The sequence below is a fragment of the Liolophura sinensis genome, chromosome 6 (genome assembly GCF_032854445.1).
Source record: "Liolophura sinensis isolate JHLJ2023 chromosome 6, CUHK_Ljap_v2, whole genome shotgun sequence".
Lineage (NCBI taxonomy): Eukaryota > Metazoa > Mollusca > Polyplacophora > Chitonida > Chitonidae > Liolophura > Liolophura sinensis.
The window spans coordinates 60487326-60509402 of NC_088300.1; the positions used below are offsets into that span (position 1 = coordinate 60487326).

At 39.0% G+C, this 22077-nt stretch overlaps 1 protein-coding gene across 1 annotated transcript; it reads left to right on the forward strand.

Moving 5' to 3' along the window:
• The first annotated feature begins 3569 nt into the window (after nt 1–3569).
• Nucleotides 3570–21336, forward strand: LOC135467675 (homeobox protein Nkx-6.2-like). Its single transcript, XM_064745474.1, has 4 exons — nt 3570–4208; nt 7268–7315; nt 8114–8286; nt 18051–21336. The coding sequence occupies exons 1-4, from the start codon at nt 3767–3769 to the stop codon at nt 18249–18251; spliced, it is 864 nt and encodes a 287-aa protein (XP_064601544.1). The 5' UTR covers nt 3570–3766; the 3' UTR covers nt 18252–21336.
• The last annotated feature ends 741 nt before the right edge of the window (nt 21337–22077 follow it).

Genomic DNA, 22077 nt, shown 5'->3' on the forward strand with positions numbered 1-22077 from the left:
TTTGTGTAGTGTCACTGCCTTTGCAGGGTATGGGCCTCCCTTAGCCGGGTGACCACTAGCGGCTGTGCCCCCGGGCGCAAACAGTGCAGCCCTTCCCCTTGGGGCTATGGCCGTTTGTCGCCATTGTAAGATTGCGTTAAACTTTCACTCCGGGTACATTAAATTATGAATCACATCAACCCACGGCTACCCCAGTTACGTTTAACGTCAATAAAAAGGGTGTTCAAGTGCATATAATAGTGAAGCCATTCGGTTTTACGAGGCCGCAATCTGTCTCTGAAAACTATAGTTTGCACCACACTCACCACCAGGGCGAATGGTACTACTATACCGACTACATATGGATACTTAAATCTAAACAGCATGAAAACTCCCCAAATGCATGTATTTAGTTTCGTCGAGTTTAACTGTTATATTTGTCATGTGTATATTTGGACTTTTTATTAAAACAACGTCTATCAAAGATAATGTAGAAGAAAACAACCCGTAGGTGATGTTTCAACAGAACCTTGTCGTATACCAGTTTACCCCTATATAGGATGTATATGGGATATTTCAGGTTTGAATAATGACAAAGCTTACGTCGTTTTCAATGTGTTGCCAAGGACTACACAAAATCTGATTACACTGTAGCAAATATGTGAATTTTATTCCAGTCTTATGAATGTTAAAAATACTCAAGACTTTAAATCTCCTGACACCCTTCTAGCTCCAATAAATGACAAATTCCCATTGTATTCCAATTTGTTCAGAATTGCCTTTTGTATGTAGGGAAAATGGTCCTCGTGTTCAAGAAAAGGCACATAAATCTGCATCCCAGATGAATTACTGAGTTACTGAAATGTTACAATTTACGCGGAATACTTGTATACAAAGAGCATTCTCATCAAACAGCATGTACTTTATACAGGCATTGGTACTATTACTTATATTCGCCACACTTTAAAGCATCTTTCTTATCACTGTCGAGACAAAAGTCCAATGAAGATACAGTCTACATGATTTATTAGTCTGTACACAAATCAACAACCATTTATACACAATACACAACCTTATAATCCACATTGTACAGCCATTGTAAGCACAAACATCGCATGTGTTGATGGACAAAACAATTTAGACTCACTCTCCGTATACAATTATGTCATGTATGTTTGTATGTACGCTTGGGTTTTACATCGCACTTAACAATTTTCAGTCATATGACGACGATGAATTATATCATGACTGGCTGATTATTAAACTTCAAAGAAACGCGCAAGCAGAGAAAATATGTTCAATAGTTATTTTTCAGCTGTATAACTTTATATCCGTCAAAACTGACATCGTATGAGGTTATTATCTTTATAGATAAATGCAATTTAATACATTTTCATATGTGACACTTATTATATGTGTTGATATTTTTCACTCGGGCTAGTACACTCAAAAAATTAGTCTGTTAATTTTGACAGAAAACTTGTTATGATGCTAGAATCTATTCTGTTATTACAGCAGATTGTATTGTTAAATATAACAAGATTAAGAGTATATTTTGTTGAATATGACACAATATTTTGTTATAATAATAGAGCACATTCTAGCATCACTCAGACAACAAACTTTGTGTTAACATGAACAGAATGATATTTTTAGTGTAGTGGTATCCAAACCACACATATGTACATATGATATCACCAATGCACCTTCGTATGTTTTCATGCACCAACAGACGATTTAATGTCAAGTGTTGGCGCATTAAACCCTCGGCGAACTAAAAGTTTTGGAAGTTTTGTATGGCTAATCTGCATAAACGCTTTAACCTGTTCTTAAGTGGACACCGAGGCCTATTCACTAAGAATTAGCGCGCCACATTAAGTTTCCTCAGCAATGACGATCCTTCTCATCGTATTGACTGCATCAGCGCTTTCACACAATTCTGCTCTATACAGATGGGATTAAGGGGGAAAATGAGTTTAAAGGCCACATCCTGGTCGGCGAGACCCGCCCTTATAGATCTTGTGATCATCAATTATCATTACAGATGATTTAGTCTCGATCAAGTTAACTGGAAGCAGTCTGCAGGGTTCGCGCGCTTTGTCGTGATACCAGCCTCAGGGCAACCGACAAGACTTCATCGGCTACGCCGGCTTAAAGACGTTCTCAGACTACAGACTGCATAATACGGCCCATTCGTCACCAGAGGACGGCATTACACCATACCTTTCTGTTCACAAAAGCTGATCTGTCCTTAGAAGCACTTCATATATATACTTACATAACATAGCGGATAAATTAAATTGATTGCCCCGGAAGTAATTGGATTAAATCGGCACCGTTACGCGGATGCCTTTGTGCAGGAAATCATAATGAAACTCTTGTATTAAAAAACAATGGTGAATCTAGCTCGGTATCACTTAATATGTGTTACCGAATACTCACGTCTGATTAAAATTTACGTTATTTCCCTTTTTTATGATCCATTTGACAAAAAGAAAGTAGTAACCACCTTCGTGTGTTTATTATAAAACATGTAGTGGTTGATTTATCATCATTAAATTATTTCAGACAGAAACTATAAGTGCATGTATATACGTACACAAAATAAGATAACCAGACACCCCTTTCTTCTTTATTCATGCTAGTTTTAGCAGCCATCCCAACTAACTTATGCGATGCCCATTAAAAGCGTTTTCAAACCTTATTAACATAAAAATGCCGGAGAAAAAATTGAACCATTCTAGGCTCGAGACCACCAGAGGGAATATCCGTTTTAATCTGTTGGTTTTCTATGAGGCGATTAAAACTGGCACACTCCGATATGGCCTTCACTATAGCCCTGAGAAAGTGACTTTGGCCTTTTAGAGAGTCCCTGTGGAGTTGTCAGTGCGGAGTTTAACACAGGAGTGTGATATTGCTGTGAAACTTGTCTCCAGCGACACCTATCATATACAACCTCTAGCCACTTATCCACAAGACTTCTTTTATTAATGGAATGGCTTATTTTAATACCTGAGCCCTTAAAACAGAATGAAAAGACTCTAATACTGACGCTAGCGGGTGAATTGAAAGTGCAGCATATGCTCTACTTTAAAGGCTTTATATCATATATTCGTTTCTGCCATGTCTACCAATGCTAAAATGTAAGCGCTACAGCATAGGGTAAACGTGTATTTTGTGGGTGGGCTAGACACGAATAATTGACCCTCAACTTCTTATTGCTCGGATAGGCCGATCATTTCAACTTCTCGCTGATTTTTCCTTACTTAATTCCTCGTGTGCTTTACGAGGTCCAAATTTTATTGGAAGCTACTGTGAATTAATGGAGTGAGGTTGATCTGTGGTGAGGAGCGCCTCCACCAATAGAAACGCTCGTCGCTCTGCTCCGTCTCGCGCCGGACAGGCGGCCAGCCAACGAGAAGGCGAGATGACATCAACAGGTCGGCCCCTCTTGGAAATCAAAGGCTAATCAATCTTGGTAGAGAAGTGATTGATGATCTTGAAGTCTGTCATTGGGGGCCTGCTATAACAACTTCACCGTGTCATTCTCGTCAGATCGGACTAAACTAGCTCCCACGCTGCAACACAACTTCGACGAAACTTCATTCATTGGATTGGACTTTTTGACAGATATATTTTTGTGCGGTGGTCTTGAGGAAAAATTCTTGGATAACAGAGGAACAGTTCGCAAAGTATAACACTTATGGTGGGCTAACTTGCTGCAGAGTGTGTTTTGGTAAAAATCTGTGACCCTTAAATCTCTCTGTTCGAACAAACATCTGTGACAATGTTAGATTACTGCCCGACCAGTAGTGAAGGGGGGTCCACTGGGTATCAGAATCAGAGCCCGGGGGCTATGGCCTCTCTTCTCACTAATATGAACTTTAATATGAATTTGGACCATACTAGCCGACAGAGTGCTTTCGTGCTTAGCAGTCCACCTTTGGCCGCTTTACATAACATGACAGAAATGAAAGTGCCCACTTCTTCGGCCATGCTACCCCAGGGCCATTACTCACAGAGCACGTTAAAACAGCTGGCCATCGCTGCCTCTCAGTCTTCCACCCCCCACGGGATTCAGGATATTCTCAGTCGACCTCACCTGTTCCCTAGGCTTAACGCGGGGGTCTACCTGCCCCACGCCCGCTTCTCTAAGCCCCTGGCCGAGTTACCTGGCCGGGCACCCATCTACTGGCCCGGTGTGCTGCCACCTAACTGGAGAGCTCCAGGTAAGTTGTATTTATACTCATTTATTATATTTACACCCGATACTAAGAAGGTATACATAAGTTTATAAGTAGGACAGTGTCTTAGCCTGGAAAGGTGGTCCCGATTTTAACCAGATCAGTTATGTGACTGTAGTTAAATATGCGTCAACGCAATAGTTTTATTATCGGTGTATTTCAGAGCTGACATTTTATTTCTCAAAGTACTATTGTATTTCACTTCACCGTGTTTTCCATGTAAATTCACATCAGTTCTGTAAAACGAATTTAAATACTTTTCAGCTAATTTTTGTACCAAAAGACAATGACAATTTTTCTTTCTTTCCAAGATGGAAATCATCGCATTTTAATTCGGATGGATATCAGATTTTATTTGCTCAGCAGATATTCGTGTATTTCTGTATCTGTGATAGCTCGGAACGTACCGTTTCCCACCTTGTGCACCCGGTGGTGTCCCAAGCAGTTCGTGGGACAGATTAAACCCCAGCTCCCAAAAGTGTTTGAGTGCAGTGTACATTCAGGCCTGGCCGTGGATAAATAAACAAGGGTAGTTCCATTCAGAGCAGTATTTCCCGGCCCACATGGAAATCATTCCTCTCTCACTTCATTATCACCGAGTTCTGACCAACCCTCTTATAAACATCACTTAATCGTCTGACCACATCCTCATAGCCATATACAGTGTCAAACAGGAGAATGAAAACCAGGCGACAGTTTATGATACGGAATGAAATAACGCTCAAAATTACCGGGATGTTATAAATCTTTGGATGGAAAATTTTCAGCTTGCATTTCATGGTGAAAACAATAATAGCGAAAAGTTGCCAAATGAAAAGAAATATTTTTATATTCCAAAGTAATTTCGTAAACGATGTGATCAGCCTCAAGAGAAACGACAGACTATCGCGTAGCATTTGTACATGATGTATAAAAACTCCGCATGATTTAAGCAGATTACAAATGTCACAGTGAAATGCAGCATGCAGTATAAACGAATTGAAATATAGCCGCTTAGTAAAACCTCAAAAATAGGTTTACCTTTATGCGCTGTTTGTACATATCACTTTACACAAAACCCGTGTGAGATAGCGCATAAAACTTAATTTGATGAGAACATAAATGGAGATAAACTAATGTGAGAACATACAGAGAGATGAACATAATGTGAAGACATAAGAAAAATACAAACACGAGCAAGTAAACCTAATGTGAAAATACATGATGACACCAAATGAACTTCATATTCACGCATTCCAACTGTCGCGGCATATTTGTGTATCGTAAAACTGGGAAAAAATACAAAGGGACTTCAAGGAAATTGTAGTAGAAATGCCTTTATTGTTTTTCAGTCTTTAGTCATATCGAATGAATTACATGTATTTCTTTAAGATTTCATAACTTAATTAAGAAGCTTTTATAGATATGAAAATGCGTTCAGTTGATACAATTTGATAGTTATATGTATGAATCTGTTCATGGCTTAACTGTACTTGATCAAAATATCAGATGTACATATAAGAAAATTAGGTGCTTTTAAATACATTGATAATATAATATAATGTTATAGTTCAGTAAAGGAATAACCCGTTTCGAACATGTATATGGGGCCTTCTATGTAGCTGTAGTGTTGTATAGGCCCACCGCTGTTGGTTTGAGGCAGGCATTTTAGGTTAGGCTCTTGGGTCTGTGGTAGGTATTAGATGTAACGAGAGGTTAAAAGCTGTCGGAGACTGGTCGTTTACCAAGACAGGAGCACACCCGTACTTCTTCCTATTTGACAACAATTGAAACAGTGTAGTGTAGCGATGATAGCTCCCAGGCTTGTCCCTGTACCGGCGTTTTAATACCCCGCCTGTTTCTAACATTGGATAATCTGTAACAAATGTAACAGCCGGGTGTCTATCTGGTAGACTTATATACCAGGCAAACCGTGTCCTGGTCTTCGATAACATGGATTAAACATCTTGACAGCGGTACAATCTGGTCATTTAGTTAAGGTATATTAAACTCTCCTAAAGCGTAATTAATATTACTGGTAATATAAATGACCCTATTCACGATACATTTTCAGGGAGATGTTAGCGTTGTGCAGAGTACTGACCTCACAATGCACTTTGTGTTAACTTATAGCAGTACTCTTCTGCAGTTTATCTATATGTGTATATGCAAATGTAAGTAAGAAATACACCTTACTGATGTAATACAGTAATGTGGGACTGTAGATAGAATGGCACGGTTCTCCCATGTATTGGTAAATCCCCTATGCACACTAGCAAGCGATTATAATTTTATGTAGCTATAATTATTGATGTTATCTATTATATAATATCTTTTGCTAAGTTACATAGGATAAATTACATAGGGAAACATGAATGAAATATATAACATTGCGATAGTGTGAGTGCTTTGTATTAATGCGACCTTAAATTATTGCCTAAAGGCCTATCATTTCTACTTTATTTAAAGCTGTACTGTCTTATATTTATAGGATATACACTGTTGCATATGGTTTTGACTTATCACATCTTGTATAGAGACTTACGGGAATAGTATGCTTAAACCAAGATAAACTGAATGGGACTTTATGACTGGGTGTGGCTAAGTGCATTTATATACGAATGAAGCCAAGTCACCGAGTATGAACAGGTTGTGGTTTGAACGCTAACATCGTAATTCTTTAGAATAGGCAGTGGAAAGGGAGGAAGTTGACTTGACTTGCAGTAAATGGAGATTATATAGCAGTATATGCGAATATATATACATATACATAACTCTTCTATTGTGATTGATCAACGTGGGAAGATATAATTCTATGCATTATGATCTGATTAGTAAGATCCTATGTACACTCGGTAGGGCAATTTATATCTGGAATATTATTTCTGATTTGTTTTTTTTTTCTTTATCATTTCGTACTTTTGTATACCGCCTCAACATGCAGGCATTTGTTTCATTTACATCACATAATTATTGTTATTATTATTCATCATTATTATTTTTATCATCATCAGCAGCGCTGTAATATCTGTTCAAACAACAAACTATACCGTTTCTATTTTCAGAAAGCTCCTGTCCTGTTCAAACTTCTCTATCAGAACAATATTTTCAAGGTTTGTTATACTTAATATTATACATCCGGCAACTGCCCTGATCAAATGATTAATCCATAAATATATTCTGTAATTATGAATAGATTACGCATCAAGTCTGCTCCGATATTTTCACTATAATGCTGTATATTCATCAGATTTTGATGTCAAAATCTGCAAGCGAAATATTGCATCCCATTACTAGGGATTGTTGCTTGTCTTTCGGAGTGATTTCGAATTTTGACTGTAATATATTAAAACAATAGCATCATGATATAGTCTTATTTCTGGAAGGCTTAAGCATGTAATTTATGTGTGGGGATTATTTCATATATTGAATGGCCTTTTGTCAGTGCAATTGTCAGGTAATTTCCCTGGTCTCACAAACCTAATCAGCCACCGTTAAATGGAGTATTCTTGAGAATGTCCAAAGCTACCAATAAAATAAGAAATAAGTATCGATATTTAATAATAGATTGGCCAAAATAATTCACTTTAATAATACATTGGTAATGTAATTACCTTATTACGGTTGTTTGTTGTTGTTGTTTTTTTTTGGGGGGGGGGGGGTCACGTTTTTTATTTGTGATTTTTCTGTATTTTCTCTGCTATAACTGCTAACATGAAGCGTTTATAACTGCTAACATCAAGCGTTATATAGTTTTGTAAATGTTTATACATTATAATTCATATACAATCAGCCTTTTGAATTTGGTATATATAGGTACATAATATATACAATAACAGCAAATATATGTTCAATAAATAATGATGCTAATTTAAAGACTAATATTTGTAATTTCTATCTATATTTTGCAGGACAGAGCAATATAGTTGTTGATAAAGATGGTAAAAAGAAGCATACACGACCAACATTTTCGGGGCACCAGATATTTGCACTGGAGAAAACATTTGAGCAGACGAAATATTTGGCAGGTCCCGAAAGAGCCAGGTTAGCCTATGCTCTGGGCATGTCGGAGAGCCAAGTTAAGGTAGGAGCCATATATAGTTATTCAACATCACATTACCTACAGGCATCACCAAGTTTTCTCCCACCATACTGTTGGCCTCCGCCGTATAAGTGAAATATTCTTCAGTAAGGCGTAAAACACCAGTCAAAAAAAAAACAAATAACTTACAGACATCACACTCATTTCGTTGTCAGTTATTCCTGCATGGCACTATGCACTTCAAAATAGTCCAACTGGAAATATACGAAAATTATCCACGCTGAAGCAAACCAATATTGTCAATGAAATCTACGCACATTTGAAATTATTTATTTATTTATATTTTTTAGTGTTTCTTCATTTCTTTTTTTTATCGCTTTATGAATTCAAGCACATTGCCCTAAAAATGACGTGCAATCCGCCCAGGTTCGATGTCCTTTCTGTATTAAATGCCATTTTAGTGCAGTCACTTTTATACCGGTCTGTTGGTGCTCAACCTGATGCTTTCATCTTAAATATTAAAGCTTTTCATTTTACATTGAATGTGTTTAGATTTCGGTGATTGAAATGATGTAATCTTTATGTTGAAGAGGTAATAATTAATGTCTGCCTTAGTTCGTCAGTTAAAGAACGGAAAATTATGAAGGGTGATTGTGAGAGGATAGTGCAGAAGTGGCCTGTTAATATTTAAATTGCAGGGTGCGTTTGTATTTTGATTTCAAACATGTGTCAGTGGCTCCAAACTATTACCTCCGTTTTTCCCATTGACTGAACACAGAAGCTTTGAAGCACTTTATTTCTCTTTGATATATGCATATATTTACATACATACACAATACTGTAAGCGTCAGGCTTAGGGTTCCTTTGGTAAAAGGAGTATAGGAAAATATTAAATTATAGCAGCGAGCTAGAATAATTCACTTTGATACGGCGGGTTACCTGCTGCGAGGCTCACAGACCACCCGTCTCGTCTTTTTTCTCATTGCCTATCGCATCAAACCAGCTGGAAAACTGTTAAATTTGACCGCAATAAAAAAATACTGTAGTTGGCGTTAAAGCACAGAAATAGACCCGATGTTTAAAAGTATAGAAATTCATCGATAAAACCATCTGTTCAAATATATAGTTGCCACATGTAAAATGTATCCGGGTCTCATGAACTAATACGATATAAGTCTATTTGTGACAGATTTGTCGGCTGAACTCGGCATTTTCCGTCATCACGAGTCAGATTTCCCCCAGTTATCAAATCAAAGCGTGCTAAAGGCCTACCGACCCGTATCGCCTGCTTAATCAGCACGATCGCGAACGTGCATGCATCGAAACTTAATCTGATTATCTTTTAGAAAAATCAATGAAAAACATGAATTTTGCACTCTCTTGCATAAACCTCATAAACACAGACTCTAGCAACACTTATATAAGTAAATTGATCTTTGTTCCCTTTTTTGCCCCATTTTGCTATGGCAATATCTTTCAAATTGGTTGTTATGTATAATATGTTCAGGTTAACCCGTCTGAAATAGATTCACGTGGTTTGATGACGACACATATAATGGCCGTTTCGCTCACATTATAACTTTCCATATATTGAGTTAAGGCATGGTAATGCATGGCTGAACTTTGAATTAGCGTATGCACACCAACATACACGCGATTGGGAAGCAATGAGTGTGCAGTATCTAATTCATCATCGAGTTATCGGACTTATACATACACTATAAAGTTAAACGTATCACCACACAGAGTAAGACGGAAAGGGTATATACAGCCCTCGACTGTTTGTTTTGCTTTCTCTCTGCTCTCTCTTGCGTGGTGGGAGTTTGGTAAAACCATCAGCTGGAGTATAAATTATGATATAACTTTAACGAGGTCTCCTATTCATGTGCTAATGATATTACGGGATGCAACATTCTTGATGTGTAATTGTCGGGCCGCATTCTAGCCAAGTCCGGTATTTAGATTGTTTATTATAGAATATAGACACGGTGTTTACAGGAAAGACCAAAAAGCTAAGGTGAATTCAGTGCAACTTATGTTTTAAATGTTAGAGACCACAAAGCAAACAAGAGAGGAATTTCCTCTGGAGATTCGTATTCTGATTAAACATGAAAACTAGTAAAAACAAAATTACCACTTAGGCACAGGAAATTTTTTTAATAGTCTAGGAAAATTTTTTTGAAGTCACTGAGTATTGCATTTATTCTAAGCTGCAAACTATGAAAAATATATTGAAAGAACTTTATCTTGCCCACAAGGAACACTGATCGCAATAAAAACGATCGACCTTAATTAAGTATAAGAAAGACTTTATAAGGGGAGTTAAGGGGAGCTTGTAAAGTCAAAGTTGTCCACATTAATTGTGTATGTAACTGGGGACCGCAATGTATTGGTTGAGGATGGATGACCTCCTGTCGATGTTGGCACATTACAAATGGCTTCCAAAAGGCGGAGGGCCTGCTAATCGCGGTGCGGCATGTGATAGCCGAGTGTTTGGCATCGATGCTGATTAACCATAAACAGGGGGACAATTCAATTTGATGACAGGCACCGTTTAATGTAGCTGTTGAAAATGTTGCCGACTCACAGAGACAATCTGCTGGGATGTGATCGGACAGCGATAAACAATCTGTCCTATACCTCCTTGGCTGTTTTACTCCTGTTCTCCAGGTTCCTAAATCGACAACAATGGCTAGAGACCGGTGCTGACGAGTTCCCATCGATAGTATTAAACTGAATGGGGGAAAGATAAATCATTCTCTCCCATCACATGGGAATAACAAGTCGCTGATTAGAAAATTTAGCCCGCCCCGTAAAGAAACCCTCAGAGTGAATACAAATGAGCTTAGGAGAACCTCTAACGTTTAACAAAAGTGCAACCGAATAGCTCGTCAAGATATCCTCTTTTTAGTCCACATCCCTGGCGTTCTATACAGTTTGAATAAGAGCCAATTTTCGCCATGTGTCTCCTGCAGTGTTTGTTAACAGAAAGTATCAGTTTTGATAAATACAAACAATTCGGCGGCTGGTTTTCGCAATTCCTAATTGTGGAGCTGTATGGTGTCCAGATGAGAGCAGGGCCGATAACTCGTCTGTTCCAGAGAAACAATAAAGCAAACGGCGATCTGGCCGGCTCTCAGAAGTCATTATACTACAGTTGTTTTACACGGATTGTTTATCGGTGTTAAGAAGCCTGACATTTCGCCGATCTCGTTCTCACCCGGATACATGTGAACCGTATCAGCAGTGGCCGTAGGCCTGGCAAAGTAAATACACGGTCTTTGACGGGAAGAAAACGACGACTTCACAATGTTTTTCTTGGCCCCTAAACTTTTGACATGACGGTCAAAAAAGCGCCTTTGATCATCGAAAACAGTCTGTTGTCACACTTTGCGCTGAAAAGATATGTTCTCACTCAGAACGATCTGGTCCGCAGACTGTTGACAGAGACTGACAGTGAAATAGCAAATTTAGCCAGATATAAAGTAAGTTTATACATCGAGTTTTAAATTTCGGTTTTATATTTTACAAGTTTTTATGGTTTAGTATAAGACAGAGTATAAAGTCAAGCACAACAAAGTGTTTTGAATTTATGACTTAAAGTTTACTTTTAAAATTTAATGTTTCATTAGACAGTTTAGTGTTGTATGTTCATGCAAAAATTAGACAAATTATAAAATTAAGCGTACATAGAGTTTTAAATTCCGATTTTATCACTTTGGTTGAATATTGCATAATAAGTGTTGTCTTCATGCTTATTTAGGCCTTTCAAAGACTGACACAAATGTTACCCAGTTTTCCATTTTCATTAAAGGCATATGTAGTTTTCATAAAAATTGACGTTTAGGGTTAATACCTGTGTATTAGGCTTGTTTTCTCTGGAAGATTTTCAAGAAATTTCAAAAAGTCGCCTTCAAGAAATGTCGATGAAACACTTCTTGTGTGTGTGATGGAAATGTTAGGGTGTAAAACTGCCATGTCATGGAACTCTTTTCTGATTGGATTCAGCTGTAAAACTAATGCATTGCAAACAGTTTCCTGGTTTTATGACACATCAGCCTTTCTGCTGTTTAGTTTATACGGATCCAGCCATTATGTTAACTTTTCACTGGACATAACATTGCGCTGTGGCAGGGAGCTATATAATGATTGCTGTTTGCCGTGCGATTCATTCGATATCATCGGATTAGAACCCCTCCATTCGACTGTTATGCGGACTCTAATAGTTCCTAATAGGTCTGGTATTGAACTCATTGTGAGCGGCCATAAAGTAGACCTCCCTGGTCGACACTAAAACCGACAGGGTTTGTCCTATAACCTGAAAACCGGTAAAATGTCAGATTCTCTTATTGACTCTATGTGTCATAAAGGACCCGAGGAGAACATTAAGTTTTCGGGTACATGGCCCTTTCCTGACAAACTTCAATGGCGCTCCGCCCTGCGATCAAGTCTGTAATTTTATTCTTAGGCGTATTTGTCTTTGACAACTGAAAGCGTGAAATAGATACAAAGTGTGAAAAGACGAACATCACAGTGATTCTGGAGTCGTTAGTGTATAGACAGTCTATGGGGCGTTTGATTGATTTTAAGTTGATATCTGCTTTAAATGGTAATTGATGGCCCCAGCTTAATAAAGGTGTTTAGCGCAAAACGTCCATGGAAAAGGGCATCGTGCTGAGTAAATGCTGGGTAAGCGGTGGTAATTACCTGCTGCAAATTTGTCCTAGATAACTATACCATTGTGGTAATCGGTCGAAGCGAGCGTCAACTTACACCGTTGTGTTGTGGTACACCGTTGATAAACGCTGCTAATCGAATCCCTTTTTTGCCCTCAGGGTATAAATTTTTGTTTCGCTGAGGTCTGGGTGTGGAAACGGAGAATAGCGAATTGTAGATAATATATCACCAAGCTAACCTGCTGTATCATGAAGGGATTGGCACTTTTATACTCCATGGTCGATGGTGTATTTTGAGTTCAGGTATTTAACACGTAAACTTTTGAAGTTGACTTGAAAAATGAGCCAACCTGAGAATATAAAATATAAATTACTTTATCTTAATTCCACATGGTGTGGTCGAAACTTTTTTACCTAAACATGTAGGACACTTAATTTAACGACCCCCTACCCCCAAGTATGTTATTTGGAGAATTTACTTTGTTTCACTTTTCTTTGATCTTAGTGTGTACAAATTTGTAGAAGAAGATATCGCAGTGTTGATATTTAAATCGCGTGTTATCTCGCGATAACAACTCTCATTTGTGTTAGTGGGCATATTTGCCCGTGTTGAGAGTCTCCAAGGATTTGGTATCCAACATGATAATAACAGTCTTTGATCACTTTTAGTGAGTTTAGCAAATACTTGAACGGTTAAGTTTCAACACATCCCGATAAGCCGTAGGCGATTTGACCACTGGTCACCGAAATACGTTTGGATTTGCAGCATTTTAAACAATAGAATACTTGCCTTTCTGTGTAAATAGCAAATACTTTTTCAAAATTCCCCAAGGCCTTTGCCTTGTTTATTCTCATAATTTTAATATGAAGTAAGTAAAAGTTATTATGGTAGAATGCATTATGTTTTACGATTACGATTTTTCTAAGTATTAGAAAGTTTTAGAGAGTTTTAGTATGTTGTAAAAAAAATCCTCCCTCTTAGTTATATAGCGTATCATTTATCATAACTCAGCTAACAGCTGAATATCGACATGTGTTAAAAAGTTATGTTAAAGCACACAACATATTATTTTAAATATTTCTTTTTCGTCGATATTTTCTCAAAGTGTTTCTCAAAGTAAAAACAAACTTGTCAATGAAAACTGATGTACAGCCAGTTATGGTTATAAATGTACCTCAGATAATTTTTCCACCTTACAGGCTCATAATACTTTACCAGCATTCAGAATAACAATATCTCGCTTTCACCAAAGTGTATACTATATCGCAGTAATTCATTGACGCAGACAGCTTTGTTACAATGACATCATCGTCTCGGACAGCTTTCTTTGTTGCTACTTTGGCACCATTAATACAGCCCCTGCTTTCTGACCCTTTTTTGTCTTGGACAAGAGACTCCGTATTCTTTTTGTTGATCGACTCGAATTATTGTGGTGTTTAATCAGCGCTATGAAACTCGCCTCTCTTTCTCTTTCTACCACTCTTTGATTAGAAGTTTAATCTGTTGGAAAATTTGGTTACTTCGTCTGACAGATATGGCGGTTTTCTGATCATTCGTCGATCATGACCAACCAGTCTTGCCGTCAAACAAGAGACGGCCAATGGGATCGTCCTTAATCAAATTCAAAATTTGGTTTATATTAATTTCATTTTCCTGGATGAGAGCCTAATTTTTCACAGTTTTTCAACTGATTCACGCTACATTAAGCGCACATTAGGAGCAATAGCTGTACAGGGAGTAAGGGCGCCTGTGCTCTCATCTGCTGCTCCCATCTTGTTCCACACCCCCATCCATGTGGTCAATTCATCAAGGGTGCTTCCCACTCCGTGTCACCAGTTTAGCAGTATCAGGGGAAATTCCCCGGCCGACTGAACCTTCCGGGGAAATTCTCCCGAGACCGCGAGATAGGGCCGAGTTGGCGAGAATCGAGATATAGGCCGAACAGTGGAAACCAAGAACCGTTCGCGTCTTGTATTATAAGTTGGATGGTGTCTAGAAAGAAACAGCCGCTCGAAATGGACAAGCATTGCACTTCCTTTATTCGCTTCTTTATTTGTCAGAGCTCATAAATTATCCAGCCGATTTTATCCCTGAACGGTTTCGAAGCTAAAGTAGCGCCACTACTGGAGGCAACATTCCTTCGAGAAGATTCATGGCTAAGTAGACAATTATAACTATATACAAAACCGCTGGTTATAATGTCTCTGCTTCATAAAGTCACAGAGATGTATTGGGCTTAGATTCCTTGATCTCCAAGCCAGGGGCCTCTGGAGACGACTGTAGGCTGGTTGACGGATAGGCGGGTGGTGGTGTGTGTATGTTGTGTGTGTGTGTGGGGGGGGGGGGGGGATCTTGTTTAGAGTGTCACTTGGCGGTCATAGAGACAAACTCGTGGGCCATGTTGAACAGTGTCTGTCGAGTCAATCCGACACTTCAACCAACAGAGTCATCAATCACAGCCCGGATTAGAAGAAGAATAATGAGCTATTGCAATCATCTATTGTACGTAGTCTTTACGGCATCGTAACCAAGAATCATTACGCCACCAGGACAAAAGCGGGTCGGGTTGAAGGAGATAGAAGGCAAGTCGTGAGGAAAAGGGCTTGAGAAAGACGCCCCACAAAACGTCTTAAGTGCCACGCTGATCAGCGTCATTTCCCGCCCTATACACGTGTTTCGCAACGACTCCAATGTAACGTTAACACCAAAGCCTGGCCACCGAATTTCCATTTTATTTAAATCTCTGCTGCTATTTTCGGGAAGCCGGCTTTTATCAAGTGTCATGTTGTGATGTTGTTGGGTGATTTTTCTGGTCCCATCTGTTCGACAACAAAGACAATTTTATGATTCGTTGCAGATATCGCTGCAGGCACTTTTGCAGGGGTTTTGCGTTTGCGTCTCCTTTCGTATCAACAAGACCATTAATATGATGGACTTATATAACAAAACTTTCTGATCTCAAATTGCTTTTAACCAGGGAAGTTTTGAACATAGGTGAGATTACAACACACTCAATAAACACTCATTGAGATGTTCTTTTTTATGTTTTCTGGTATTGCACCAATAACACAAATGCGTCATATTGATGTGTACTCTAACTATGATTCACTCAACTATAAAATTTCGGGTTATTAAAACAGTGAAGATGAGAAGTTTTGCCGATGCCTTCAAACACCCGGCCAGCTCATAGAAACATCGGCTATAGACATTAAACTGTTGGCAGGCCAGATAGCTGGAAATAATATCAGTTTTTATCAGGCCTTCTCCTCAGGTATCCTCGTATGTGCAAATAGTCGTCTTGTGTTGACTTCTCTCTGATGCTGAAAGTATTGGCTTCACCCTAGGCTACTCTAGAGCTCACAGTTTAGGTAACCCCGACCTTGGGGTGACGGGCCCCGATTCAGTTTTTCTGTGCCACCCCCGGCGATGTTGGTGTTGCCATGAAAGTTTTTTGAGGGAGGGGGGGGGGGGGGAATCTAAATGTAAATAAAGTTGTGTAGAGAGACTGCATGTTAAAACAACAAGCCGTGTGGCACACAGAGAACTGTAGTTGTCATTAGACAGTTATAGTATCCCAGTTGTGATAGTTTTCCCAGCGTACGAGTCTGTTTGGCCAGACCTGGTTCGTTCCGGGCCAACCATCTGTTTGCAAAAGAGATGTCACACAGCGAGGTGCCCGTGTAGCAGAAATATCTGAGAGAAGAGGGGGGATATTTTCCGCTGTGTGGATATATGATCAACCACTCTGGCATTATGTCTCTATGTTTACGGTTAATAGACTCTCGATAACTGAGGATATCATCATGGTATGCCGTGAAAGCGTTTAACAAGAATCCCACTGTGTGTGCCTGTCGGCCGTTCCGAGGAGACGTGATACCTGATAGCCCCAGTGTTCTGTTTCGCCGGTGGCCATTGGATAATTTGATAAAGATTGCCGGCTTAAATACCGTTTTATTTACCGGAGAAGTCAGTGATAATATCTAAACGTGGCAAATTTAAACCGCCAATAGCAATCAACTTGTCCATTAAAATTTTATTGCAGTCGTATTTAATAAAGATTGCTTTTTATTCGCTGTGTAGGGTATAACAGGCAGGCCGTAGTTTCAATATTTGGCGCAATGTTTTTTTAGCGATTTATCTGTATTTAATATACTAGATCGATTTCCAGGATACCCTCATTTATCTGTAGACCGCGGATTTTTACAGATTACATTGACACTTTTCACCTCTAAGAAATTATTTATCGTGTTACTTTCAATCATTTTAACCTTATAATTAGTATATGAATGCCTTTTTCATCCATTTGCTTCTCTGGATATAAAACCGTGTAACTTAACGAAAGAAAACAAAACAACAACAACTTTCATGAGCTAATGTTCTTCAACGTTGAGCTACTGACATCAATTTCACTATCCACCTTAATTTGTTTTACAAGGAAATAAAAGTCTTACGAAACCAGAATGTTCACAGAACGCGCCCAAGAAGCTCTTACATGGTAATATCATTTATGCGACTTGGTGATATCACTTATTTGATGGTTTTTCAAGACAGAGCAAATATCCATCAGCAGAGACGCCCGTACAGAGATTAGGGAAACTTCTGGTCAAGTTATTTTTAGGTTTCAGTGAACAGTCCTTCCGCTTATATCTAGTTACGTTAATATGAGTAGAATCATATCTGAAAACCCAGATGTATCTGATTTAAAGGTTAAATAGGTGTTGGAATATTGATCAAGGGGGGAAAATTTGGTCTGTTTTCGTGATGATTATCTTTAGTCGTAGCTCGCTAAGAACCAAGTAAGCGACTAATTGTCTTGACAACTTCCTCAATTAAGAATAATTTGTTCGAGTCCAGCATTATCTTCACTGTACTGCCTTCGCGTCAGTTTCATAGTGAATAGCTTTACCATCTTGACAGATACCGGGTTTGGGAGCGTTTATCTTTAGTCAGATATCACACCTTACACTGTTATTATTTAGAGAAATTATCAATATAGAGACAGTGAGTGAAACTCAGCATAGAATGAAATAAATCCAAAAATAATTGGAAAAGCTGTTTCAGTTTGATTGTAACTTAGTTATGATCATGACACTTGTCTCTAAGGCGAATGTACCTTTGGATTGTTACAGGTGTGGTTTCAAAATAGACGGACAAAGTGGAGAAAGAAACATGCAGCCGAAATGGCCACCGCCAAACGGAAGCAGGAACAAGCAGAGGAAATGGCGTCAGACGTGGACGAGGACAGTAGTGACGCGTCGAAGACGTCACATATGACGTCATGTGACGCTTTAGACAGTATCTTCCACAGAGATCAAACTTTACCATCGTGACCTATGAGATAGTGGAATCGGACGATTGGTTAACTAAACACTGTGTGAGAGAGTGGAACAATGTGTTGTTTCAGATGACGAGAAAATTGCGGGAGGAAGCCGTCGGTGTGCCATTATGCCTGTGTGCGCCCCAAAATCAGACATGGGAGGTAGACGGATATAGTTGAATGACTTGATGGCGGTAGTGCCATATAAAAGCTGATCCCAGCCCTGTAAAGGTGATCAGCAGTGACAGTTGACACTCATTTTGTGTGTGAGCGTTTTCTCAAATTTTTTTTCTCCAAAATAATTTTACAAAAATATTATGTATGAAAGTTGTATATGAATTTAAATATATTTATCACAAATAAGCTTGCCTCATGCGGACTCGAGGGCACAAAGATTGCACTTTACTGCACGTGATTCTTGATTGTCCTTTTATTCTACTCATTCTGCCGCTAGAAACTGACACTGGCTTCTCTGCCCGCAGTAGCTTATCTTGCCTGCAACACGCAAAGACAAAATATTTATTTGAACTCCGAAAGTATGTATGAATTGTACGGTGAATGTGGTCGTACCTTGAACTGTAAATTAAACTGAATCTACCTGAATGTTTAAAAACAGTCTACATGTATGTACAATAATCTTTGTTTTGCGGTGGTGTTTCTAATATGTTCATGACTCACTCATGATCCCCTATGTTTTATATTTATTTCTCGATAAATGACGAATATCATATAAAAGAACTGATGAATATATAACTAAGATTTACTTTTACTCTGTGAGCGGCCAGATTTTGTCTCTCTGCTCCTGGAGTCATGGGTTGGACCTTAGCGAGATGGAAGTGGGGGTGGGGGATAGAATACTACCCGGTTTACCTTGTTACAATATTAATCAGCTTTCAAAGCCGTTGTCAGTTGACAGCCTTTACCGTTGTTGACATACCAGATCTCGAGGCATATTAAATTTGTGTCGGCGCTCATGTTTTATGGGTATTAGTGTGACAACGCAGGTATCAAGAGTGTCAGACTGTGAACTTTTAATCTGTGAGCCTTCCAGAAAGGGGCGGGCAATGCTTCTGGCTGCCCTAAACACGCCCTGGGGGTAAATTATAGATACCGGAGCTATTAGGCTCACCCGTATGCCGCTCTGACCCCTTGTATGATTAATATATGAGGATAAAAATGAAGTCGTCACTACTTGTCTGCCGTGTGTTCAACACAACCCACGATCACTGTGTTTACCACATACCAGAAACGCCGCATTCGATCTGTTACTGGGCAGTGAGTGGGGTTTTTTTTCTTCCCTTTTTATGCCTCATGAAAGTATCAATTGAGATACAGGACAATCCTTAGGACAGGGCTAAACTGAAACAGTAACCAGTATGGTGAAGGTCTATAGGCTAAACACGGAGTGAAAGGGGCAACAACCGATCTTCCAGTCCATCGGCTTACTGTCGGACTTTGGCGACAGCTCGTGGAATAAGCCGTATCACGTAATGAATGACACCCCCACCCCACCACCCACCGACTCTTCATCCTTGCCTGGGTTTTTGTTTTTTTTTGCGGTGGGCCCCAAACTGAACATCAATTTGTCCAGAGGTGTTTTTTGTGGCAACCATTTTATCACTGCTCCCGATCTCAACTTCTGCGATCTTATCAGACCGTAATTTTCTTAGCCAATTTGAATAGAGAGAGGAAAAGAGGGCCCCTTAATCCTAGCAAACCGGCCATCAAACGTTTGTCTGACAAGAGCTTAACTGGCGCTCGGTCCACGTGAATGGCAAGCCGATGTTGGCGGAGATAGAAAGGATGAAAGGCTCCACGCAGGACCGGGCTGGAGCTTGGATACCAGAACGGTTATTGTAAAGAGGCCTTGATCTCATGATTGAAGGAATAACTGTAAAGCGTCGGTTTAAGAAGACCGTTATCCCTGTATGATCTAACAGTAGGATATTGCAGTACGGCCCCCTAATAACCATATCATCAGGCAAGCCTATCCGGATCTTGGGCTACGTCCAATCCCCGAAAACATCGCTACAACAATGGAGTTTAATGAAGAGAAAGAAAAGTGGTTAAAACCGTGTTAGATTTATGATGTTGTCTAATATTGTATCGTGTCACTTCAGAGCCCACCAACATTGCTACCGGAAGGAAGAGGGATTGGTTATTGGGCTAATGACGACCAGACAATATGTCGAGACCCTGAGATTTGCTTACAAATGCCTCCACGGCTCTATTCAATTGGGCAGATCATGAGGCAATTACAGGGGGATCAGACTAGTACCTTGCTTAATGCCATCAATTCGAGCCGGAATAATAATAAAAATAATACCAGCCTAACCAGGTTACAAAACCGTTGACAAAAAAATTCAATACCAGTCATGACTCGTATTAAAGAAACACTACTTGACTATCATATATGGATTGATGGTTTTATTTGTGGCTTATAATGGTCTCTTGCACAAAGATTTAGAGATTTGTTTTGCTAAACAGGACATCAGGAACATTTTGTGCAAACATCATTGGTTAAGATTTAATGAATCCCACAACTCTTTAATGCAGCGAAGGGCATTTGCGTTAAAATTGTCCAAAGACATTACACGTGGCCAACTTGAACTATAGTGTTGTGTTTTTATGGTATGCGTTTTGCTGCGATTGGCAAAAATCTCTAGTCATCCTCTGGGAGCTTTATATTTTGTTGATAGGGCGAAATCTAACTGCCTTTTTCAGTTTCTCAGATTGACAGGCTTTATGTATATAGATTTTATGACATTATTTTTTTATTAATTATTATAATCAGGTCGGTGTATCGGTGTTTGACAGTTTATGAAGTACAAAAGCCATGAAGGTTTAATCTTAATGTTGAATCTTCATGTCTCAGATCTGTCAAATCTGCCGGTACACAACAGATTGTCACTGTATCATTTCTAATGCAATCTATAATCCTGTAATGTAAGCCCAAACTGTTCATCACAATTCGCTTTTCGGTACGTTTTAGCACTTATACACACAACCCTCTACTACATATAATGTATATATCTAACAGATCACATAATATTCTGAATGTGGTCATTAAATAAATATTCAATGAGATTGAAATCAAACTATTAGTTTTCTTTCGCTTTGTTCATGCTTTCCTGGCCTTCTTAAGTGAAGATACTTCATCGTGTTGAATAAGACTCCTAGCCATACCTTGACAATTGTTTTTCATCCCTCAGTAAGAAAGGTATTGTGCAGGCTTTCCAGGTTCCATTAAATTGTCCAGGAGGAATTCCATTACCGATTAATTTGTTTGCCCTCAGTTATAAAGCTGTTATACCGCATTCCTATAGGATGTAATAATGAGTACATGTATGCCCTAGGTGGATGTGTTAATCAAGAATTTAGACATGGCTTAACGATGGTTTCTCAGCAGCTAGAGATTGCTTCGAGAAAAGACTCGGGCTGAAACTATAACGCGATAGTTATTAATTTAGGGAAATTTTAAAAGAATCAGCCAGACGTGTAAACTGTGTCAAACTGCATGCATTTATATAATATAGAAAGAAGAAAAAAAATTTTTATCTCGTGTCGAACTCTATCTGTCTTTGGGACGTTTCGTCCCGTGTTGTGGATCCGATCTCCAAAGATCAACAAAACACTAGTTGGAAACTGCCGAGGTTTCTCGGGTGCCATTTCCGTGTCATGTGATTTCGTGGTTCGTGTCACTGGTTGGGTCGCAGAATGAACGGTGGGAAATTTCTTTCGACACAGGATACGACTTAATCTCTAGTTGTGCGGCTGATAGCCCAAGGTATTATTGCCAATTTATTTCTATCTGGTATCAAATGCAATTAATATTTTCA